Source organism: Nannobrachium achirus (assembly GCF_963921795.1).
Source record: "Nannobrachium achirus genome assembly, chromosome: 12".
Lineage (NCBI taxonomy): Eukaryota > Metazoa > Chordata > Actinopteri > Myctophiformes > Myctophidae > Nannobrachium > Nannobrachium achirus.
The window spans coordinates 60,525,320-60,549,134 of NC_137832.1; the positions used below are offsets into that span (position 1 = coordinate 60,525,320).

At 43.7% G+C, this 23,815-nt stretch overlaps 1 protein-coding gene across 1 annotated transcript in view; it reads right to left on the minus strand.

Moving 5' to 3' along the window:
- Positions 1–208: 208 nt before the first annotated feature.
- hectd4 (HECT domain E3 ubiquitin protein ligase 4) overlaps positions 209–23,815 on the minus strand; it is a 146,197-nt gene continuing 122,590 nt past the window's right edge. The window contains exons 69-79 of the mRNA XM_080739231.1: positions 23,037–23,160; positions 19,447–19,637; positions 18,498–18,644; positions 16,694–16,813; positions 15,859–16,014; positions 15,248–15,351; positions 11,013–11,234; positions 9,434–9,600; positions 7,134–7,329; positions 6,333–6,555; positions 209–1,895 (exon numbers count right to left, since the gene is read on the minus strand). Coding sequence (XP_080595357.1) covers positions 1,759–1,895; positions 6,333–6,555; positions 7,134–7,329; positions 9,434–9,600; positions 11,013–11,234; positions 15,248–15,351; positions 15,859–16,014; positions 16,694–16,813; positions 18,498–18,644; positions 19,447–19,637; positions 23,037–23,160 — 1,787 coding nt within the window. The 3' untranslated portion in view covers positions 209–1,758. The remainder of the gene's footprint in view (positions 1,896–6,332; positions 6,556–7,133; positions 7,330–9,433; positions 9,601–11,012; positions 11,235–15,247; positions 15,352–15,858; positions 16,015–16,693; positions 16,814–18,497; positions 18,645–19,446; positions 19,638–23,036; positions 23,161–23,815) is intronic.

Here is a 23,815-nt window from a genome sequence, read left to right on the forward strand (position 1 = left end):
TCCCGCTACTCCAGCGAGGGTTCAGATATTGTCGTTGTCGGGTGAAAACCTTGCATGTCCAAAACCGTTCGTTTTGCATTTATCATTTTAAAAATGATTTAAACTAGTGAAAACAGCCGTTCTACAAGCACACAACGCCTCGCACCGTGAGGCGTTGTGTGCTTGTAGATCTGCTGTTTTCACTACTTTTGTGAGACGGCCTTGAATGATGAAGCAGGGCTTTACTTTGCGAAAGAACGTACACATTTGGAGATACGAGGTTTCCACCTGACCGCGACGATATACTAGTGTTGTTGCTGCTCTTATACCACCATTATTACTGGGGTTGGTGGGGGCCAGAGAGTAGCCCCCCCCCCGGGCCGCAAATGGCCCGCGGGCCGCCTATTGGGGAACCCTGAAGTAAGACCTGGCACTGAACAGGGCTCTCCTGGGGTCCAGACAAAGAGCCCTCGTTGTCCCAAAAGGCCGGTTTGAAGTCGATCGTTCTTGACCTACCATGCCGCCACTGTAGCTACTAGGATATTTAAAACCAAATAGCAATTTCAATAAACTAATAGATTAATATGACTTTTTACATGACTTAAATACCCTCTCTTCGGAGATTCGAATAAAATATATTCACGGTTTATATCGGAAGATAAGTTAGTTTGTCCATTAGCAGATTTTTTTTTCTTTTCTTTACAGGCAGTAACTACATGATTTCCTATACAGCACTTTGTTCACATGTTCCGCCGGCCTGCTAGGATAGCTGACGTGGTCAGAACTAGTAATAGCTGACGTGGTCAGAACTAGGCGGCAGAGCGTCACAGAGTGTTTCTTTCCCGTCCTGACAGTAGATGCACACCTCCGCCTTAACGCATCACATAAAAGCTCAATTCATCCTGCAACGATCCAGATGAATTAATTCATTCGGAATAACATTTCACACAAAGCCAGCGTCGACCTCCCCGTCTAGAGGAAGGTAATGGAGTAAAAGGCAAGTTTTCAGAGCGTTCTCCACAAAGGGAAGCAGTTAGGTGAGGAACCCGGGGGAGATTAAGACAAGCTTGACACCCGCTGGCAAGTTCTGCAACTGTGAGACTTGGTTACTCATGTTTTAGAATGTTTGATTCAAGCCAAAGCACAGTTAGAGAGCGACGGTGCACAGGAATTGAACTTTCTTTTCTTTACAGTGCTGCTGGCACAAGCGTCTCTCATTTGGTATCACAAGACTTGACTTAACCTCGTAAATTCACAACCTAGGGATGCAATTAGGACCAAAACCCACCGTAAGAAGGGGAGGAGTGGTTGGTGGGATAGACTGGGTGGGGGTCATGGTACTGCACCATGTCACAGTTCCACAACTTAAGCCCCCCCAAAAGATCAATGATGAGCCTCAATGCCGCTCCAAAACGCAGTGCAAAAAGAACGGACACTCGGGGTGACAGACAGTGTCAAGGAAGGACCGGTGGAGATCATCTCCTGTGAATTCGAAAATAAATATGCTTCATCTGTACACACAGTATACACTGTTGTTCAAATGACGCACTGGCACATTGCAGTTACAATTTTTGTGAAGATAAAGAAATAAAGAAAGAAAGAAAAAAAAATATATAATAATAAAAGAAGGTTGAGTGAGGCGTCTCAGAGTGGAGGTGAAGTGGGGCTGGGGAGAGGAGGTTATGGAGTAAGGGACAGAGATTGGACATATCGTTAAAGCAGTTAGCAAGTGTTCCTAGCCGCTCAGAGGGTCCTCGCGGTAATGGATAGCATAACTTCCTAGCCGCTCAGCGGGTCCTCGCGGTAATGGATAGCATAACGCAGTTTCTCCAGCATCACGTCCAAGGAGGAGTACTGGGGCAGCTTCACCATGAACATGCAGGTCTCCACGCGGATGTAGCGGGAGTCCGGCGAACCTGGAGGACACAGAAACATGCACAACATGTCATTGCATGAGTACAAAGAAAAGAAATCTTCTGCTCCTCTCAACAACCCATTAAGACAGGGATTTTCAAAGTGGGTGACGGGGATAGATTTTGTGGAGGTAATTTTGTATTTCTTGAGGACTTTGAGGGCCGTATTGAGATGGTCGAGGTTGCCCCTGTGTGCCCTAGAAGAAGACCTGAGGCCGATTCTACAAATGCCTTCTAAATCAGTGGTTATCTACTACAAAAATAGCAGATAAAAAAAAAGAAAGAAAAGAAAAGCTATCCACGGGTTTCCAACGCCCCATAGTGCATTGCGCAGACGCTGTACAGAGCTTCCGGCGCCGCAGCCGAGTGTGATTTACAAGCTCACAACGGGCTGCATCTGCGATGCGACGTGAGCTTGTATGAATGAATGAATGAATAATTTTATTTTCGTGTCTGGCTGCCTTTCGCAGCCCATCCCTTACGGGATTATTCAGACACAATTACATAACATTTTCTTTTTCACATACATTTTTTTTTTTTTCTTTTCCTTTTCCCAGTGCCAACAAGCTGACACAAAAACAAATAAACAAAATAAAGTAATACTGCATAATTAAGATCAAGAGTACATCAATTGTTGTTCTGAACGAGAGTGGAGGGCAAGAGAGAGAGAGAGAGAGAGAGGCACAAAGACAGAATGAACCAGAAACCAGGTTTAACCAGTATGTCTGCTGTTAAACCGGAAGTGTGGTCCAAATAATCTCCAGTAAACTCCCGCGGAAACAGGTGGATACAAGCTGTGAGCTTGTAGGGTGTAGGGTTTAAGTGGTTAAAAGACAGTTCTAAAATAATAGTTTAAACAAAAGGATACTATCATCGCTGACCATCCCAGTTCTATTCCTGCTTTCACTCCGTTATGAAATATCCCATCACTGCCAAGATTCACCAGTAGTATTGTGAACTGTCACTGACTCCCTGCGGGTGTGGCGTTCCAGATGTGGGTGAGTCAGCAAAATTATGTTGACAACACATCTGACTGATGCAATATCGGCCATAACAGCTACTGTATCTACAGGAACCGACACAGAGATACAGTATTATGTCCTTCTTCCGCTTTATTTTGAGAACTATGCACAACGCGACCGGTGATTTCCCGGTGAATCTAAGCGCAACGGTGGGGGCTTGGGAGTGTGGGATGGGGAACACGAACATGCACCACTGACTGAGAATGAGAGAGGCACTCTTGCCGATTTAGTAAGAGACTCGTCGCCAATTGCAAGATATTTAAAAGTTATTTGGGGCCATGATGATAACCTTTTCTTCCCACAACCAGACTAAGGATTTATATTAGAAAATAGGAATTAAATTCCAAAAAGGTAGCACATCCCCAATGTTTAAATCAGGAGGACAAAGTACTCACATTTCCACTTATTTATTGGCACACACCAAAAAGGAACGCTTACGCGTTTCGGCTAAGAGCCTTCGTCAGAGCATGCTCTGACGAAACGCGTAAGCGTTCCTTTTTGGTGTGTGCCAATAAATAAGTGGAAATGTGAGTACTTTGTCCTCCTGATTTAAACATTGGGGATGTGCTACCTTTTTGGAATTTAATTCCTATTTTTTATGTAAATTTGACTTTAGGTCTAGCACTCCACTGAGAAAACCATTGCTGATGCGCACCTTCTTTTTCTTATATAAGGATTTATATTGTCTGTGTTATTGTTTACAACCACAATTATTCACGTGTGGCGAGATCGCGGTTCACTAGTTTTAGTAAGCTATAGTGTAGGCTTAGAAGCCTTTTCAGAAGTTAATTTAATGTTTTCCATTTAATGTTTTCCTTTATCCTCATCTAATCTTGCGCTAATGCACGCAACTGTTTTTGCCATGTTTTAAGGCCGTGTAGGCTTTTCAGAAGTTGATTTAATGTTTTCAATTTAATGATTTCCTTTATTGTCATCTTGCGCTAATGCACGCAACTGTTTTCGTCAGGTTTTAAGGTCTTATTTTAGTTGTTTCTCATAAGCTGGCAACCCTCCTTGCCCATCGGCCCCCACCTTTGCGCACAGGTTCACCGGGAAATACACGGTCGCACGCACAACACGTAAAATGATACACTGCAAACGTACTTGTGAACCTGTAGTGTGAATGTGTAGCTGATAATCAGGATGGTCATGTCCTTTTAACACATCCTGCTGCTGGCTAAATAATATACATTTTGTTTCAAATATCTATATTGTGAATCACAGGATAAAGACATACAATAACGATTCAAACACTTATGAAGTGCTTCCCTATTTTCCTTTTCTCCAAAAACAAACAAAAATAAACAGGTACAGTGAAATGAACACAAAGACAAACTCTACATATGAATTATATAATTTTGCAGCTTTAATCTGATAAGGTGTATCTGAACGCATCTCTACCGTGACTGATTCCTGCATGATTACATAACAAAAACCTAATCTGCATTCACTACTTTTCCAAGGCCATTTTAACAATTTCGCCATTGTTCATGCGTGGAAACTGCATGAAAATTTCCAGACTTTCAAGGATGCGTATGCAACAAGTGCGATGCGAGATAAGCTCATCGTGCTCAGGTGATAAAAACTGGTTAACAGGGTCGACCTCTTATCTCAAGCAGTTATGAAGCCTGTCCCTGTTAGTCTTGAGGGAGACATACTGTAGTAGTTTACGCTAGTGCACTGTAGGCTGATAACACAGCAGCACGTATCACGGTTGCATTCTCCGTTCATGCCTCCTGTTCCTATCCACAAAACCCACTCTATATCTCGCCATAAAACACTCATTTAGGTTCAGATAATGCCCAGTAAGGCAGGCAGGCATGATAATCACTATCTCAGTCTCTGGCACACAGTGGCACAGTCTCTGCACCATAAGACGAATGTACAATCAGAGCTCAATATTCAATAACTGCCTGTCTGAGGGAATAAACTCTTGTCATGTGCACGGCCGTTACTACACGACGAAATCAAGAGACTACAAATCAAACATCCCGTCGCTGATGTATACAGTAGGTGTATAGAATACTGAAGTATATATAGATGCACGTACCGCAAATTCTATAACCCCTCACAAAATAAAAATAATAATAAATAAAATACAATATGAACATGCTCCCATGGATTAACGCAAAATTAAATCTCACGTCAATAAAAGGGATTTGGTACGCCCGACATCACTGTGATGGCCATATATGGAGATCCCTGATGTCCACATCACTGTGACATCACTGTGACTCTGTGCCACACTGGCCAGATGGCCCAAGACATGGTGCGACCTCGCCATTTGGTTGTGTTTCGCCCTTAGGCGTCTTACTGGTAAATTAAGGTTACAATATGCATAAAATAATTGAATTTGAGATTAAATGTGAACATCGCACCCGTCTCTCTCTCTCACACACACACACACACACACACAGGTTTGCAATTGCTACTTTGTGGGGACATTACACATAGTCTACTATCTTTGTGGGGACATTCCATTCATTTTTAACCCTAACCCTAACCCTTAACCTAACCCCTAAACACCTTGTGGGGACATATTAATTTGTCCCCACTTGGTTTTTTCCTCCGATTGTACTATCATTGTGGGGACATGAGGTCCCCACAAAGTAGCAATTCCCTGTCCACACACACACACACACACACACACGCACACGCACACGCACACGCACACGCACACACACACACACACACACACACACACACAGAGAGACTTGGAAAGTCCTTCGTGCCGGTTGCTCTCAAGCAATACAACGAGACTCATAGCGGAAGCTTGCCAAGGCCTAATAGGATAACCTAGGACAACTTTTACCTTGCACTACTGGAACAAAAAGTTGTACTGACTCTGACCACTAACATACTTTTCCCTGAGAGGGTTGCTGTGGCGTCTTGCTGTGGCTCCCTTTATTGCTTAAAAAAGAGGGAACAAATATATATATATATAAACAGCAGATCTACAAGCACACAACGCCTTGCATCGCGAGGCGTTGTGTGCTTGTAGATCTGCTGTTTTCACTAGTTTTGTGCGATGGTCTTGTATGATGAAGCAGGGCAAAAGACGTACACGTTTGAAACCTGGAGATACGAGGTTTCTGCCCGACAGTGACGATATTTTAGTGATTATGTTGCGAGGAAAATGTTGAGATAATAGCTATTTTGGTTAGAACTGACTGAAAATAACATTGCACTTCAAGTTTAAAATGATACTAAATATTTTTTCAAGTGTCCAAATGAATTCCAAATATTATCAAATGATCTCGCGGCACCCCTGGACTGCCGTCGCGGCACCCCAGGGTGCCCCGTCACCCACTTTGAAAACCCCTGATCTACACACACAGGCCTATGTGGCCTCTTACCCGCGGCTCCGTCGGGCGGGGCGATCTTCATGGGGTAGGGGGGGACGTGGGCGGTGTCTTACCTGCGGCTCCGTCAGGAGGGGCGATCTTCATGGGGTAGGGGGGCACGTGGGCGGTGTCGGGCCCGCCGTCCTTGCAGGGGCAGGTGAAGGGGATGCGCTCCTGGTTGCAGGCGAACTTGATGAACTTGCAGAGCTCCTCCTGGGTGAACATCTCCAGGGCGCTCCAGAAGAACTCGATGTGCTGGTCCGTCTCCATCAGGCCCACCTGGTACATGGTGTGAGCCTGTCGGGAGGAGGGCGCCAAAGAGAGCACACAACACACCGGGGGTTTACGCTGGGTTCAACCCATTTAAATGCATTAAACGCGGGAACGCATTATTACTTTTTTTATTATAAAAAAATAGCAGATAGACAAACTCACAGCGCGCCACCGAGTGCCGTGCTGCGAGCTTGTAGATCTGCTATTTTTGAAAAATATTGAAAGGTCTTTGAATATTTTTAACCCGATTCTATAAGTGGTTTTAATAATATCTTTGACCCGATTCTATAAGCTCGCGGGCGGGCGGCCGAGCTTCTAGTTTCTTTAACCCATGAAACACATTTGAACTTGTGTATTCATTAAACATCTAACATATAATTAGAGAGAGAGGTCAGTCAGTCAGTCACCTAATTTTGCTGTTAAATTATTTGTATCCATCATAAATATACACTCCTCCATGGGTTGCTCCTTACATTATGATGCTCCCACATATTCTCACGCACGCACCATGCAGTTACAGTTACTTTCCCCAAAACCCACACTCTGCACATATTTTGCAGCACATATATTCGAACGGGTAAGGTCTAGTTAATATGGTTTACCTTGAGGAACTCCAGGTTGATGTAAGGTAAGCCGCAGGTGCGCAGCTCCACCTCCAGGGGGCTGAGCATGGTGAGCAGCTGCAGGGGGATGATGGAGCCCAGGCCGGCGCGCACCGCCGTCATGCACTCCACGTTCTGCAGCTCCCGAAGACGCAGCCCGCGCACCGCCCGCGCATACACATCCTTATTCTCCCAGCTGACACACACGCACGCAACGCACGCACGCACCCACACACACACACACACACACACAGTTCAGACAAAGGTGAAAATGCCATAAAGCATGTATACAAAATCAAAATTTCATGTTCACAAAGTGCAATGGAAGAAGCACCATGAAAACCCTGAAAAATATACTTTATTATTTAATTTTTTTACCAGACGTAATATTTTGAGTCTTTTTGCCATTTCCCGTATATTTTTGATGGACAGGGCGACAGTGGCTCAGGGGTAGAGCAGCCGGATGTCAACCGGGAGGTTCCCAGTTCGATCCCGGGGTCCCCCAGAGTTTGTGTTGAAGTGTCCTTGAGCAACACTCTGAACCCTCTGCTCTAGTGCTCTACGTGCAACTCTGTTGCACTTAGAACGGCAGACTCACTCCTTAGCTTCCGCCGTGGCCTGTAGACTCACCTCTTCAGACTCCACCTTAGCCCATAGCTCTTAACACTTATGGTGCCGTTGACATTCCTCACCGTCTTTTAAAGGGTTAATATCATGGTGCCGTTGACAGCGCTCACCGTCAATCTTACTGTATTTACAGTAAAAGTATTATTACTTACTATACGGCGCTCCGGTCCAGCCCACATCGGTAATGTCCGCGATTTGTTTACAACGCGCGTTGGGCGTGCACACGAAGTGAAGATCCTCCATAGCAAATCCATTGAGAGACCCATAAAGAGACTTCATTTACTCAAAAAGAGACATTTTGATCGAAAGGGTGGCATGTTTACAGTACAAACAGCACTCGGCTATGTTACTATGTTACTATGTTACTCGGCCATGTTACTTTTCTGGGCCCACACTGTCATGTGACTAGATGACCTAAACGTTGAAGTCAAGTGATAATCCATCTGCGCAAAAACAACCCCGCCCGGCCCTACGGAGGAAACGGCGCGGCACCAAGGCACCAAGCATCCCTTCAAAGTAAGAGGCAGTAGAAGTGTTAACGTAGCACTCGCCTATACCCTCAATGACCATACATGTTTTTATCTGTTCTTTCTGGTTCCTATGACGTTTTTTATTGAATAGGTGCTTGGCCTTGGCCTACCTATGTTCTTCTTAGATTATAATTGCTGTGCATTTGATGTATTGATGTTGATATCTTACTTATTGTAAGTCGCTAAGAGCGTCTGCTAAATGCCTACTGTAAATTGTAACCCCTAATTGCTCCAATGAGTACCGTAGGTTGGTGCCTTGCATGGTTTCCTACCAGATCATCATATCGGATGCTTTCTTTTTCTCCTTTTTTCCCTTTCTCCTCTTTGTTACCAATTTGAACTGTGTGGTGTTATGATGTTTCACATGCTCCGTCTCACAATAATCTGCTTTTAGTTATATTTTGTTTGACCCTACTACTGTGTTTTATTTTGTATTGTTGTTGTTGTTTGTATGTCATTGTGGGGGCAGGGAGGGTGTGTGGGTCATCGTCTTACTGATGTAACTGTCACCGATATCAAAATGATAATTGCTTTACTTGATGTCGACTGATTAACCCATTTAGGCCCGAACTCGCAATATGTTATGCTTTAAATATAAAAAAATAGCAGATATACAAGCTCACAGCGCGGCACCGAGTGCCGCGCTGCGAGCTTGTAGATCTGCTATTTTTGAGAAATCATGAAAATTAGAATTTTGACCCGATTCTATAAGTGTCTTTTGAATCCTTCTAAGATTTTTGGAAAAAAACTATGTTTCTATGTCAGCAATCTGGCCAGCCATCGTCAAAGAAAAGGTCCTTTTCACTTAACTGGAGCTCAGTTAGTCTGTTCTTGAGAGACTACCATGTCAGTGGTTCTCAATCCTTTTCATGTGAAGGACCCCCAACATGATATTTATTTGGCCACGGACCCCCATCTCAAAATATTTAGTTCCAGGGACCACACAGAAGCAAAATTTTGAGTTACAACCGTTCGCTTTGAAAATACATATATTCAAAGATTTGCACACATTTTCATGACTTTTTCAAAAATAGCAGATCTACAAGCTCACAGCGGCACTCGGTGCCGCGCTGTGAGCTTGTATATCTGCTATTTTTCACTGGTTAAAGCATTCAATAAAAAAAAACATTGAACGTAGCATACCTGACGCTGAGACTGCGGCCTCGCTGACACAGCTCCACGTCCTCCCCCGTCATGGTGAAGTAGGTGAAGGTGCAGCAGGGCCTGCTAGGGGATTCTGGGCTTTCTCCTGAGTGGTGCTGAGAGCTGATCTCTGCACACAGAGCCTCCAGCTCCGCCTCGTCCACCACCTGGACGGTCACACACACGGTATATTGTTGTTAAAACAATCCAAAAAAGCAAGCCAAAACTTTAAATCAGAGGAGGACAAAGTATCCACATTTCCACTTTTTTATTGGCACACACCAACAAAGAACGCTTACAGTGTTGTCGGCTATGAGCCTTCATCTGAAGGCTCATAAATCATCCGAAACTGATTTAAAGTTTTGGATGTGCTACCTTTTTGGAATTTTGAATTCCTACTTTTTATGTATACTGAGAAACCCCAACGCTGGCTGATGCGCAACCTCTTTTCCTTATTTAGTATATCGTTGTTGGCGGGTGGAAACCTTGTATGTCCAAAACTGTTTGTTTTGTATTTATCATTTAAAAAAAATATATATATATATATCTTTTTTATTGTGAAAATAGCTGATCTACAAGCAGATCTGCTATTTTCACTAGTTTTGTGCGACAGTCTTGTATGATGAAGCAGGGCTTTACGGAAAAACATACAAATGTGAAACTTGGAGATATGAGGTTTCTGCCCGACAGTGACAACTACTGTATATAAGCTGTACACCTGATAACAGTGGTGTGAAATATTCTGCTATTGCTGACACTATATAAGCTGTACAGCTCATACCAGAGGTGTGGAATGACATTATTAATTAGGATGTGTATAGTGCAATGGTTCCCAAAGCTTTTTGCGTCAAGGACCCCCAAAATAGACACATATTTTAGCCCACGGACCCCCATAAGAGAAGATGTTTTTTTCGGCTATAGCAGTGATACTCATTTCAAGGACCCCTGGTTTGATATGCATTAGGCCACGGACCCCCATTTGATACCAAGTTAATCTCCGGAGCCCAATCTACAGTTTGTAGTATAATCCAGTATAATCAGTGTTCATTTAAATCAGAGAGTGTACAAGTGGAACCAAATGGACCACCCATTTATACCCTCTCTTTGTTACAGACACATACGGGTCAATTTGGTTCCCAACTATTAACCCATTTAGAACGGGTACACATCATTATTTTATGCTTTAACTATTGAAAAATAGCAGATATACAAGCTCACAGCGCGGCACCGAGTGCCGCGCTGCGAGCTTGTAGATCTGCTATTTTTGAAAAATCGTGAAAATTAGAATTTTGACACGATTCTATAAGTGTCTTTTGAAGTTTAAAAAAAAAACCTATGTTTCTATGTCAGCAATCTGGCCAGCCATCGTCAAAGAAAAGGTCCTTTTCAATTAACCGGAGCTCAGTTAGTCTGTTCTTGAGAGACTACTATGTCAGTGGTTCTCAAACCTTTTCATGTGAAGGACCCCCAAAATGATGATGATTTATTTGGCCACGGACCCCCATCTCAAAATATTTAGTTCCAGGGAACCCCCAGAAGCAAAGGGTACGCTATGGGACGTCACTTCTTCTTCTCTTACGTTCTCAAACTTCTTGACGTAGTTGTAGGTGAGCAGGTCGGCCTCCTGCAGGTCCATGTCGGGGTCCAGGGGCTGGCCCACCAGGCCCTTCCAGAAGGAGCCCAGGAGGTCCAGGGGCAGCGGCACGTCGGCCCGGATGGCGATGCCCAGCAGCTGGCCCAAGAAGTGCAGCAGCTGCTCCTCCGTGTAGCTGATGGGACACGGAGTCAGGATGTATTTACCCTGTGGGGCGGGGGGAAAACAAACACGTTACCACCGTGGGCACGGCGTCAGGATGTATTTACCCTGTGGGGGGGAAAACAAACACGTTACCACTGTGCTTCTTAACTCATTGATTGCCAAGGCCCGAGTTTCCCAAGTTATTACAGTAGTCCCAGGCTGCCACAGCCCGAGTTTCCTGAGTTGGCAGCCATTTTGAAAAAAAAAGAAAGAAAAAAAAAACATTTTTTTTTTCTAAAATGTTTTTTATAAAAGAAATTCCAAAAATGCCTAAAATGTATTAGGCATGATCACAATCGCGAAATTGCATGTTTAGCCCCATAACAAACACATCTTTCAAAATGGCAAAATGTTTGTTTTGTCTGACTTTGAAGGCTTGTATCTCATGAATGCCTGAACGGATTTCCAAGCGGATTTTTTTGTTTGAAAGCTGTTAAAAAGTACTACACATATGGTGCATGATCTAGGCATGGGCGTGCACGATCCGTGCACTAAAAATTGATCCGTGCACTAGAAATTTAGGAAGGTGGCAGTGTTTGTTTTGTCTGACTTTGAAGGCTTCTATCTCATGAATGCCTGAACGGATTTCCAAGCGGATTTTTTTGTTTGAAAGCTGTTAAAAAGTACTACACATATGGTGCATGATCTAGGCATGGGCGTGCACGATCCGTGCACTAAAAATTGATCTGTGCACTAGAAATTTAAGAACGTGGCAGTCTGGAACTTGGCGGCCATTTCAATGAGTTAAAACCCATTTATTTTATGCTTTAACTAATTTTGACCCAACTTTGACCCGAAGTGTCTACTACGTTTTTTTTTTTCTTTTTTAAACACACGTTTCTACGTCAGTGGTTCTCAAACTCTTTCATGTCAAGGACCGCGTCTCAAAATATTTTGTATCAGGGACCCCCCCAGAAGCAAATATTTTAGTTACAAATGTTCACTTTAAAAAAAATTGATATTCAAAGATTTGCAGAAATGGTCACAATTTTTCAAAAATATCAGATCTACAAGCTCGCAGCGCGGCACTCGGTGCCGCACAAATACTGACACAAGCTGAGAACATGTGATTGCGTTTCATGCCGCTAAGGATTAACAAAATAAGTCCCTGTTAACATATCGTCGTTGTCGGGTGGAAACCTCGTATCTCCAAGTTTCAAATTTGTATGTTCTTTCGCAAAGTAAAGTCCTGCTTCATCGTACAAGACCGTCGCACAAAAGTAGTGAAAACAGCAGATCTACAAGCACATCACGCCTCGCGGTTTTGGACATACAAGGTTTCCACCCGACAACGACGATAATGGTGTCATTATCACCAACCAGTAGGGGAGATTTATGGAATATTTATGGAATGTGGATGGTTTTCACTGGCGTTAAGTGATGGAACAGATACGGAACCGCCTCTTCTCCCAGAAGAGGAGTTCACTGAAGCAGTGCCTAGCAGCCTGACAGCTGTTTCTCAGCAGTTACTGGCCCAACAACCCCACTGCTGCTGCTGCACTGTTAGCCAACTTGGCTTTTCCATGCTGCCTGGAACATTTTAACTTAAAACCCATTCAGAACGGGTACACTATATTGTGTATCATTATGTTATGCTTTAACTATTGAAAAATAACAGATCTACAAGCTCACAGCGCGGCTGCGAGCTTGTAGATCTGCTATTTTTGAAAAATCGTGAAAATTTGAATTTTGACCCGATTCTATAAGTGTCTTTTGAATCCTTCTAAGATTTTTTTGAAAAACCTATGTTTCTATGTCAGCAATCTGGCCAGCCATCGTCAAAGAAATGGAGCTCAGTTAGTCTGTTCTTGAGAGACTACTATGTCAGTGGTTCTCAAACCTTTTCATGTGAAGGACCCCCAAAATGAAGTATTTGGCCACGGACCCTCATCTCAAAATATTTAGTTCAGGGACCACCACCCAGAAGCAAAATTTGAGTTACAAACGTTCGCTTTGAAAATACATATATTCAAAGATTTACACACATTTTCACGACTTTTTCAAAAATAGCAGATCTACAAGCTCACAGCGCGGCACTCGGTGCCGCGCTGTGAGCTTGTATCTGCTATTTTTCACTGGTTAAAGCATTCAATAGTTCTAGGCCCTAAATGGGTTAACAAACTTAACATCAATTGTTTGAATCCCATAATCCCAACAGAGCTCAGCAGCAGTGCGTCATTTAAAGTTTGAATCAACGTCATAACGTACTTATAAATAACAACATAACAAGCAGCAGCATCAGCTGGGGTGATTACAGCAACCGGGCAGGAATGGAGCACATTCATTCACTGCTTGCTGTGAATTTGGTGGTTCACGGTTTGTCACTCTATCATAGTGACATACTGTACTTACAGAGTGGAATCACCCACATTGGATAAGCCGTCTTTGTGGCAAGACTAAATCCCACTGGTCTCAAATGTATGTGTTCTGAGACAAATATGTCTATCTGAAATGTGTAATAGCCTGACTGGGATGAATGCATATCAAATCTAAAATAAATGCTACCCTAAAAAACATGGATCTGTCCCATTTCCCATATTCCCTCCTGATTGGCTACCACTGCCTTCTAAAGTTTGTGTATGCGACCTGATGGTCACTTATCTCCCGATTAGGAAGTCTTACTGGTTTTATTTGTATGTTTATTTGGAAGGGACAGCACAGAAGAGAAAAAAACAACAGTAAAAAAAGGTCTACTTTTGACGCTCAAGGAAAAAATTAAATGAAACGTTTTTAGCCTATCTAAAAATGTTTGTTTGATTGTCCATGATCCATCCTTTTAGTTGGACCTTAAAAGATGTAAAAAAGGACGGACACTCTCTTATGTTAGTGGGTAGAAGGATTGCTCCAAATTGTGCTTCCTTGAACTGAAAAGGAATTCTGCGCAAAGGCTGAGCGTCCAGACTGCAGCTCACACACATTATCAATACAGTGCTGTATATAAAACACACAGTGGATGTACAGTCTTCTACATCTTGTTGTGCAAACAGATCCCAGTGGGCTCAAAACACTCCTGGAATTGAGTGGAAGCCCCTCGGGCTTTGTGTTCCACACACAGGAACTTGTTTTGGAGTGTTTACGATTTCCAATACATTTACTTCTTCTCCACTACATCTCGGATCATAATATGGTACTTTTACATTTAGCTACTTTATAGATTTTGCTTATTATCACAAAACATACAGTACATTAACAACTTCAGCCCTATATACATTTCGGCCATGTGAAAATAGCCGATCTACAAGCTCACAATGCATATATATTGTTTTATTACATTTGTACTTGTGACTTAATGTAAAACTGCTCATTGATCCTAAATGTTTCAAGGAAAAAGCCAATTCAAATAATAATTGCATCAAAGATAACAAAAAATCCTGGTGAGCAGTTTACTGATGGCTGTTTCGCAGGACTTGATGGAATGCATGCACGCACGCACACACACACACAGAGCAATAACAATAACAACCCTAAACCCCTGTGGCAAATAAAAGGGACAAGCCTCAAGGCCATCTTCTGCCTTCCATTCATCTGACTTAGCACAATGGTGAAGAAGGGAAGTCCGCACACTGTTCTGTAGCTCCCAGTAGAAATGGTTTTTATTATATTTTAAGCGACAACGTTTTGACACGTGTGAGTCTTCATCTGATGAAGACTATCAGGTCTGATCGACTTGGATGACACCTGAAGACCCACACAGATTTATATAAAATATATAATATATATAAAATATATATATATATATATATATATATATATATATATATATATATATATATATATATATATATATATATATATATATATCTTCTGCATTGTACATATTTTTGTTCAGCACCTGTTAATTTTTGTCGGGATGTGGGTGCTCTATTTCCAAAACTTTGCACATACACAGGACAGGACACCAAAACGAGCGCTCCCCGAAACAACTGGCTTTAGAATGACATGCACACACACCTGACAGTCCCACGCTGCAGACTAGTGGGTTATTATGAGGGTCTGAAGGAGGGGTGCTGGTTTACCTTGTTCCGGTTGGCTGCAGCGCTGGGGCAGGGGAGCAGCAGGGAGAGAGCAGAGCTCTGGAGCTCCTTACACACCTGCCATAGGAAGTGTCTGAAGGAGCCGCCTGTGGAGAGACATGTTTATCACAGTCTGATATACAGTATAATATATATATCGTTGCTGTCGGGTGGAACCTCATGTCCAAAACTGTTACTTTTCAGGATTCAAATATACTGTATAAAAATGGAAACCAATATAGTTTATTAGGCTACAATGTTTCGTTCTAAACCAGTGGTTCCCAAACGTTTTAGCTCGAGACCAAAAGAGAAATTAAGACGTTTGCCCGGGAACCAAACTAGTGAAAACAGCAGATCTACAAGCTCACAACACGCCGCTTCGCGCCGCGTTGTGAGCTTGTAGATCGGCTATTTTCACTACTTCTTAAACATTTGCTTTCTAGTTGATTAGAATTTCTTAGTTTTATGCTAAAAACATTCCCAAAAAAGCAAACATTTTCATGAATTCAAAGCAAATTCAATGATTTATTTGAGTAATTTCATGTCGAAAAATCTACAACGGCAAAAACAGTCCCAACAAAAGGCAGCAGTGACATGGAGATAACAGTACTGACTTGTGCCGTGGACCTCCTCTCCGGTGAAGCGGATATTGAAGGCGTACGTGGGGTCTCCTCCGCTGGCCAGCTTGACACACAGCTGGGACGAGGGCACGCACGCCAGCTGACGGGCCGCCTGACAGAAGTATGTGTTCTCCGAGGATCGAATCTCTCCTGCGGTGCAGTTGCGAGACACACACACACACACACACACACACACACACACACACACACACACACACACACACACACACACACACACACACACACACACACACAATTTTATTTGTTAACATAGTATTTCTACAGTACATGGCAGTATCTTGATACTTTTACTTAAAGAGGTGGTGCCATAGTTTTGTACTTTTTCTGTTTTTCATGTGTCTAGGAGGTTGAAAGTACTTCATTAGACCCCCTGATGTGTTTTTTTTGAAAAATGATGTATTCTCTTAGTATTTGTTTGTTTTCTCTTGGAGGCTGCCACCTTGTGGCCAAAAGTGTCAGTTAAAAAACACAGATACTGTGACACCCTTAGTATCAACTCCTCCCCAATTGCCATTCACCCAACACTGTGGGGTGTGGCTATACCAGCTGGGTCACCACCCACCATGCCATCCATGCATACTTAATGAACTGGGGGTGTGGCCACATAAAAACCCAATTTTAACTCTTTCTGTATACTTTTTTGGAAAAAATGTTCCTCCTAGTATAATCATAATACATGATAATCATGTTTTAGAGGGGGGGGGGGGGGGGGGTCATGGCACCACCTCTTTAAGTCAAAAACGTGAGTACTTTTTCTGACCATTAGACACTAGGGCTCTCGTGGTTAAATAAATGAATAAATGCGGACCTCCTACGATCTCCAGAGGGTCCAGGGTGATCTCCGGGGCTGCGTGGTCGGCCGTCCGCTGCACAGTGGCGTTCAGCACTCGGTTCATCACCGTCACCTTGGTGTCGTAGTAGACCAGGCCTGGAAACACACACACACACACACATCACAGTCACCTTGGTGTCGTAGTAGACCAGGCCTGGAAACACACACACACACACACATCACAGTCACCTTGGTGTCGTAGTAGACCAGGCCTGGGAACAAGCATGGCAGCAGACAGGGGCGTCACAAGGGGGGGGGGGACTGAGTTACTAGGGCCCAAGGTGGAGGGGACTTAATTATTTTATACTTTAGCTATTGAAAAATCGCAGATATATAAGCTCACAGCGCGGCACCAAGTGCACAACCACCCACCTGACCTAAATACATTTGTTTTACTGCAAAGCTGCACGGAAAGCTGGATTGGACCTCACTGTTTTCTTTGTCGTAAGCAAGATTGATTGATTTAATAGAAATGTGTTCTGTTATATTTTGTGTCAAATGATTGATCCCTGGCACAAAATATTTTGAGAAGGGGGTCTGTGGCCGAATACGTTTACATTTTGGGGGTCCTTGACATGAGAAAGTTTGAGCACTGCTGATATTTAGCAACATAAGCTTTTCAGAAAACTGTTAGAATTTAGAATTTATTATAGATTCGGCCTCAGGCCTTAATGGGTTAAAACATTAAAAGTAAAATGAAAATTAAGTGGGATACAGGCTGATTGCACATTCATTCACCCTGTCGAGTCATGTTCATACAGTATCTCACGGATTGCAGCTTTAAGCTTGGCTTCGGTGCCTTGTGAGATTTCTTCTACTGTACTGTAGATGTTGCCATTTTCAAATCGGGGCACATTATCCCTCTGACCTCTCTACTGTAGATGTGTGCTGCTGAGACCGTGTGGAGGATGTTTTCCCCGCTCACCTTTAGCCTCGCACAGCAGCGCTGCGATGCTGTTCTGATAGGTGTGTGTCTGCTCACCTTTAGCCTCACACAGCAGCGCTGCGATGCTGTTCTGATAGGTGTGTGTCTGCTCACCTTTAGCCTCACACAGCAGCGCTGCGATGCTGTTCTGATAGGTGTGTGTCCGCTCACCTTTAGCCTCACACAGCAGCGCTGCGATGCTGTTCTGATAGGTGTGTGTCTGCTCACCTTTAGCCTCACACAGCAGCGCTGCGATGCTGTTCTGATAGGTGTGTGTCTGCTCACCTTTGGCCTCACACAGCAGCGCTGCGATGCTGTTCTGATAGGTGTGTGTCTGCTCACCTTTAGCCTCACACAGCAGCGCTGCGATGCTGTTCTGATAGGTGTGTGTCTGCTCACCTTTAGCCTCACACAGCAGCGCTGCGATGCTGTTCTGATAGGTGTGTGTCTGCTCACCTTTAGCCTCACACAGCAGCGCTGCGATGCTGTTCTGATAGGTGTGTGTCCGCTCACCTTTAGCCTCACACAGCAGCGCTGCGATGCTGTTCTGATAGGTGTGTGTCTGCTCACCTTTAGCCTCACACAGCAGCGCTGCGATGCTGTTCTGATAGGTGTGTGTCTGCTCACCTTTAGCCTCGCACAGCAGCGCTGCGATGCTGTTCTGATAGGTGTGTGTCTGCTCACCTTTGGCCTCACACAGCAGCGCTGCGATGCTGTTCTGATAGGTGTGTGTCTGCTCACCTTTAGCCTCGCACAGCAGCGCTGCGATGCTGTTCTGATAGGTGTGTGTCTGCTCACCTTTGGCCTCACACAGCAGCGCTGCGATGCTGTTCTGATAGGTGTGTGTCTGCTCACCTTTGGCCTCACACAGCAGCGCTGCGATGCTGTTCTGATAGGTGTGTGTCTGCCTGAGCTCCACCAGCGGAAGGAAGAAGCTCTCCAGGGTGTTGTTGAGAGACTGCAGCAGGGCGAAGCGAAGACGCAGGCTCTCCACAGGCACGTCTATGAAGAGACACCACCACCACCACCACAAACATAAATCACTCTGTGTAAACAAGTGTACAGTAGGGCATTAACGAAAAAGTCGACAAGTCAACTGAGTCGACTTCATTACACAAGGTGACTCCCACCAGAGAAAGTTGAAAGTCGAAGTTGAAAAAAAATAAAAAAAAATCCTTTGTATTTTATTCTATCATTATTTTTGCTCCATGTGTGCGTACAGCATTCAAACAGTAGGATTGCTTATTATCAAGGACGGAATGATCCAATATTACAGTGCTACACTACATTTGGTATAACATGGTTCTATCTTTTAGGCTTTGTGAACAAAAGTTACACAGAGCTTTTCATTTTCGATCCGATTACCGATCTGATACAGATACCGATCCGATATAGCACATATTTTATATATTTATATATGAAATATGATATACTGTATAAATTATAAGTACAATAAAATAAATGCACATATTTATGATCGGTCATTTTCGGTGCGATCCGATCCAATCTACGTTTTTTTTTGGCTGATATGGGGCCGATATCCGATATGAACATCGGATCGGTGGCATCCCTACATTTAATTACTTTATACTTTCAAAAAAATATTAATAGCGTAGTGGATCTTGATCTGCTATTTGTACCATTTTCTTTTTTATTTTAAAAACACATCAACATTTTTAACATGGTAACGATTAAGCCGATTATGCCAAAAGAGTAATTATCTCAGGGTATTTGCGATTAGGCGATTTTGTAATAATTGCGAGACGAGAGGCCCTGGAGGGGCAGTGAGTGATTTGCTGCTTACTGAGGAGCGAGGCCACGCGGGGGTCCGCGGCGTCGCTGGGGTCCAGGTAGACCTCGTGGGGGTGGAGCCTGGCCGGCGTGATGGCCAGGTGACGACACAGCCTGTTGATGTACTGCACCAGCGCCACGTCCATCTCCAAGCTCCACTTCCTGCAGGCCTTCTGGGCGTGGCGCGTGTCTATGCAGGTACACCTGGAGCACAGGTAGATAGAGACAGGTTTCCCACCCATTTTTACCAATTCATTTCCAAAACTTTTCCAAAACTTTTCCAGAATATTGAACCCAATTTCCAGGACTATATATCAATAATTCAGCTCAATAACAGGTCACTTACTCCCTATGCACAATGCCCAAAGACAGGTAGTATATGCCAGTGGTTCTCAACCTTTTCAGGCCGTGACCCCGAAATAATCATGTTTTAACTGGGAACCCCCCACCCTGACGAGCACTAAGAGTTGAGGAATTTTGTATAACACGGGTTCTATTGTGAAAATAGCAGATCTACATGCTCACAAAATGACCCCCGAAATAATCATGTTTTAACTGGGGACCCCCCACCCTGACGAGCACTAAGAGTTGAGGAATTTTGTATAACACGGTTCTATTGTGAAAATAGCAGATCTACATGCTCACAACGCCTCGCAACGCGAGGCGCTGTGAGCATGTAGATCGGCTATTTTCACAATTTCTGCCTCTAATATTTGAAATTTTTTGTCAAATATTTGTTCAATTTGTCATTTCAGAGGTATTAACAAAATCAATAACCAAAGACAATGCATATCTATTTTTTTCCAGGAACTTCCAGGACCCTTGATCAATTCCAAAACTTTTCCAGTACTGGAAAAATATTAATTTCAAAATATTTCCAGGAATTTCATGACCGTGGGAACCCTGTAGAGAGTGTCTATGCAGGTACACCTGGAGCACAGGGAGATAGAGAGTGTCTATGCAGGTACACCTGGACTACAGGTAGATAGAGAGTGTCTATGCAGGAACACAGGTAGATAGAGAGTGTCTATGGAGGTACACCTGGAGCACAGGGAGATAGAGAGTGTCTATGCAGGAACACAGGTAGATAGAGAGTGTCTATGGAGGTACACCTGGAGCACAGGGAGATAGAGAGTGTCTATGCAGGTACACCTGGAGCACAGGTAGATTATAGGACATTTCAGCAGGGGTGTTGCACCAAATTCTGGGCACTGTGTGCTTTAACTGTTGAGAAATAGCAGATATACAAGCTCGCAGCGCTTGTAGATTTGCAATTTTTGTAAAATCGTGAAATTTGCCGTCACCTCACCCACTTTGAAAACCCATGGCAGGATTGGTGGATTGACCCAACCCTAACCTCTATGGAAGTGCTGCCACTCAGACAATCAGAAGTCAATGTCTGAATGGCAGCATGTCGGAATGGAGAGCGGTGCCCACTAGGGGGTTATGAGCTTCATATGACACTTTGACCAGACTATAAGTGGGCCATTTTCCATGATTGGTCACGTTTCACTTCACTATGAAACTCTCCTTAGTTCAGTGTTTCTCAACCACTGTGCCTGGGGACCTTTGGTGTGCCCCTGAGAAGGGTCAAATGTGCCCCTTGAAACTGCTTGAAGCCAGTATTGTATTTATCATTTTTAAAATGATTTAAACTAGTGAAAACAGACGATCTACAAGCACACAACGCCTCGCACGTGTGCTTGTAGATCTGCTGTTTTCACTACTTTTGTGCGACAGCCTTGTATGATGAAGCAGGGCTTTACTTTGCGAAGAATCGTACAAATTTGAAACTTGGAGATACAAGGTTTCTTCCCGACAGTGATGATATTTACACCCCCGTATTATCTTGGTGTGCCCATGGATTCTTGGGACATGAAAAGTGTGCCCATGCAGAAAAAAGGTCTTAGTTGACTGGGATCCACCAGGGCTCTGTACTAGTATGAATGGATCCAAATGTCATCAGGCAGTGACATCACAACATTGTCATCACAGCCAATGTACTTGTCTTAAAGGTAAACGTCCAACAAACCAAATGTCATTCAACAACTATTCAGACTAAATAAACTTTCCTTTAAGAACCTGTACATTTTCTTGCACTGATTCACGGTGGTGCTGCTGTGTGAAATGTTTCACTGGACAATAGATCTGAAAGGAGGGCCTCAGACTTGCTACCATGCTGCTGTGGCAGTCAGACACAAGCTGTACTCATTTGGAGGGACCAACAACTATCTGAACAAAGTCCACATCTTCAACACAGTGTCTTTGCGTTGGAGGACGTTGCCCCCTGTGACAAATGGTAGAGGACAAGGTCCCTTTGAGGTTCCCTCTGGGGGCTGGGGCCACACAGCTGCGCTGGTAGAAGAAATTGTCTTCATCTGGGGAGGAGGGCCTACTTACTGCAATGTGCTTTATGCCTTTGATGTTGACACCCACAGCTGGTTCAAACCCAATGTCTCTGGGTCTATTCCAGAAGCAAAGATCTACCACTCAGCCTGTGTCCTGGAGAAGGTCATGTATGTGTATGGGGGAACCACCCAGCTGACTAGATGGACTAATGACATGTACAAGTTGGACACCAGCACAATGCTCTGGTCTTTAATTAACACCAGAGGAACTACACCACCTGCTTCCCACAGTCACTCTGCCACCATCATCGGAACAAAGATGTTTGTATTTGGGGGCAGGGGGAGACAGGGGAACTTAAACCTCAACACTGTGTTTGACACAGAGACCAACTGCTGGCTGAATACACTTTCTGCACAGCTTCTCACAGAAGAACGTTCATTTCATTCAGCCTTTGCCTACAATGGAGAGCTGTACATATTTGTTGGCTGGAATGGGAAACAATGCTTCAATGATCTGAGGAAATTCAGTCCAGAGACCCTTTCCTGGAAGCAGGTTGTGCCCAAGGGGAAAGGACCCTGTTCGATGTGTGCGATGGTCTGTTGCATGGTGGGAGGTCGCATCATCATCAACGGAGGATACAAGAAAGCAGACAATTCAATGTCTGATGACCTGTACATCTTAGATTTAAGTCCTAGCCTGAAGACGTTATGCAAACTATCAGTTATTCATTATGGTCTGGATGAGTCTGAACTCCCACATGACATCAGGTGGGAACTGGCAACCATGACTACCAACAGCAACTGAACAAAATTACAGCCCACAGCCCCACATCACACGTGCAGACCATGTCTAGGCAAACACATGCACGCACGCACGCGCACACACACACACACACACAAAAGTGGCTTGTCACAATACTCAACTGCATAAGTCAATAATACTTTATAATGTGTTATGATTATTGTCATAAAGCATCGTGAGTCCTTATGAGTGCATATAAATATAATTATACAGCTTTACAAGCAGATTCATTGTAATGGATTATAAGTATGTTTAAGATGAGTTGCAGAAAGGGGCTTCATGGAAAGTGTTACCAAATATTATTGCTAAGGAGTGTACACACGCAACTGAACACATACAGGCATTTCCCACGTCATGCAACGCACAATCACGACATGTGTCAAGGAGGAATGTTAAATATGAGCGGCCCGGGGTTGGGGGGGGGGGGGGGGTTAGGTAGGGCAGTGGTCTCACCTTTCAAAGTGGAGGTCGTAACCACACGCCAGTATTGCCCTCCACACGCTACGGATGTCCAGCTTGGCGCGGTCCACAGCAAACTTATGGAAGCCATCTAACGTGAGGTACTTCTCCTCTGGAACTGAGAGAGAACACAGACAGTGCTGGGTTCCTAACAACACTCCAATGTAACAGTATAGTAACATATCGTCACTGTTGGGCAGAAACCTTGTATCTCCAAGTTTCAAATTTGTATGTTTTTCGCAAAGCAAAGCCCTGCTTCATCATACAAGGCCGTCGCACAAAAGTAGTGAAAACAGCAGATCTACAAGCACACATTGCTTGTAGATTGGCTGTTTTCACTAGTTTAACAAATTTTTAAGGTTTCCACCCGACAACGACGAAATCCATTACATTATTATTATTTAAACTTTAAAGGACAACTTTGTTTTTTTACAACACAGGTTCATATTTTAGATAATCATTAGAGAAAAGAAAAGATGGGTGTTAAAATGTTTTCATTTACTTCTTTCTATCCTTTTAGTGATTTTAACGTTTTTGATTTGCATGGGCATGCATGCAAGTGGCTAAATAATAAATATGTATTTTTAGACACAATAAGCCCATTCCCAAGATGCACCGCAATTTTTCATGGGCAGATGTGACTTATGGGGGCTGGTGTAAATAGTAACACAGAAATTGACGGCTTATTGTGTCTAAAAAGACATATTTAGCCACTTGTACGCATGCCCCCACCCACTGAAATCAAAATACCAAAATCGCTAAAACAATGGAAA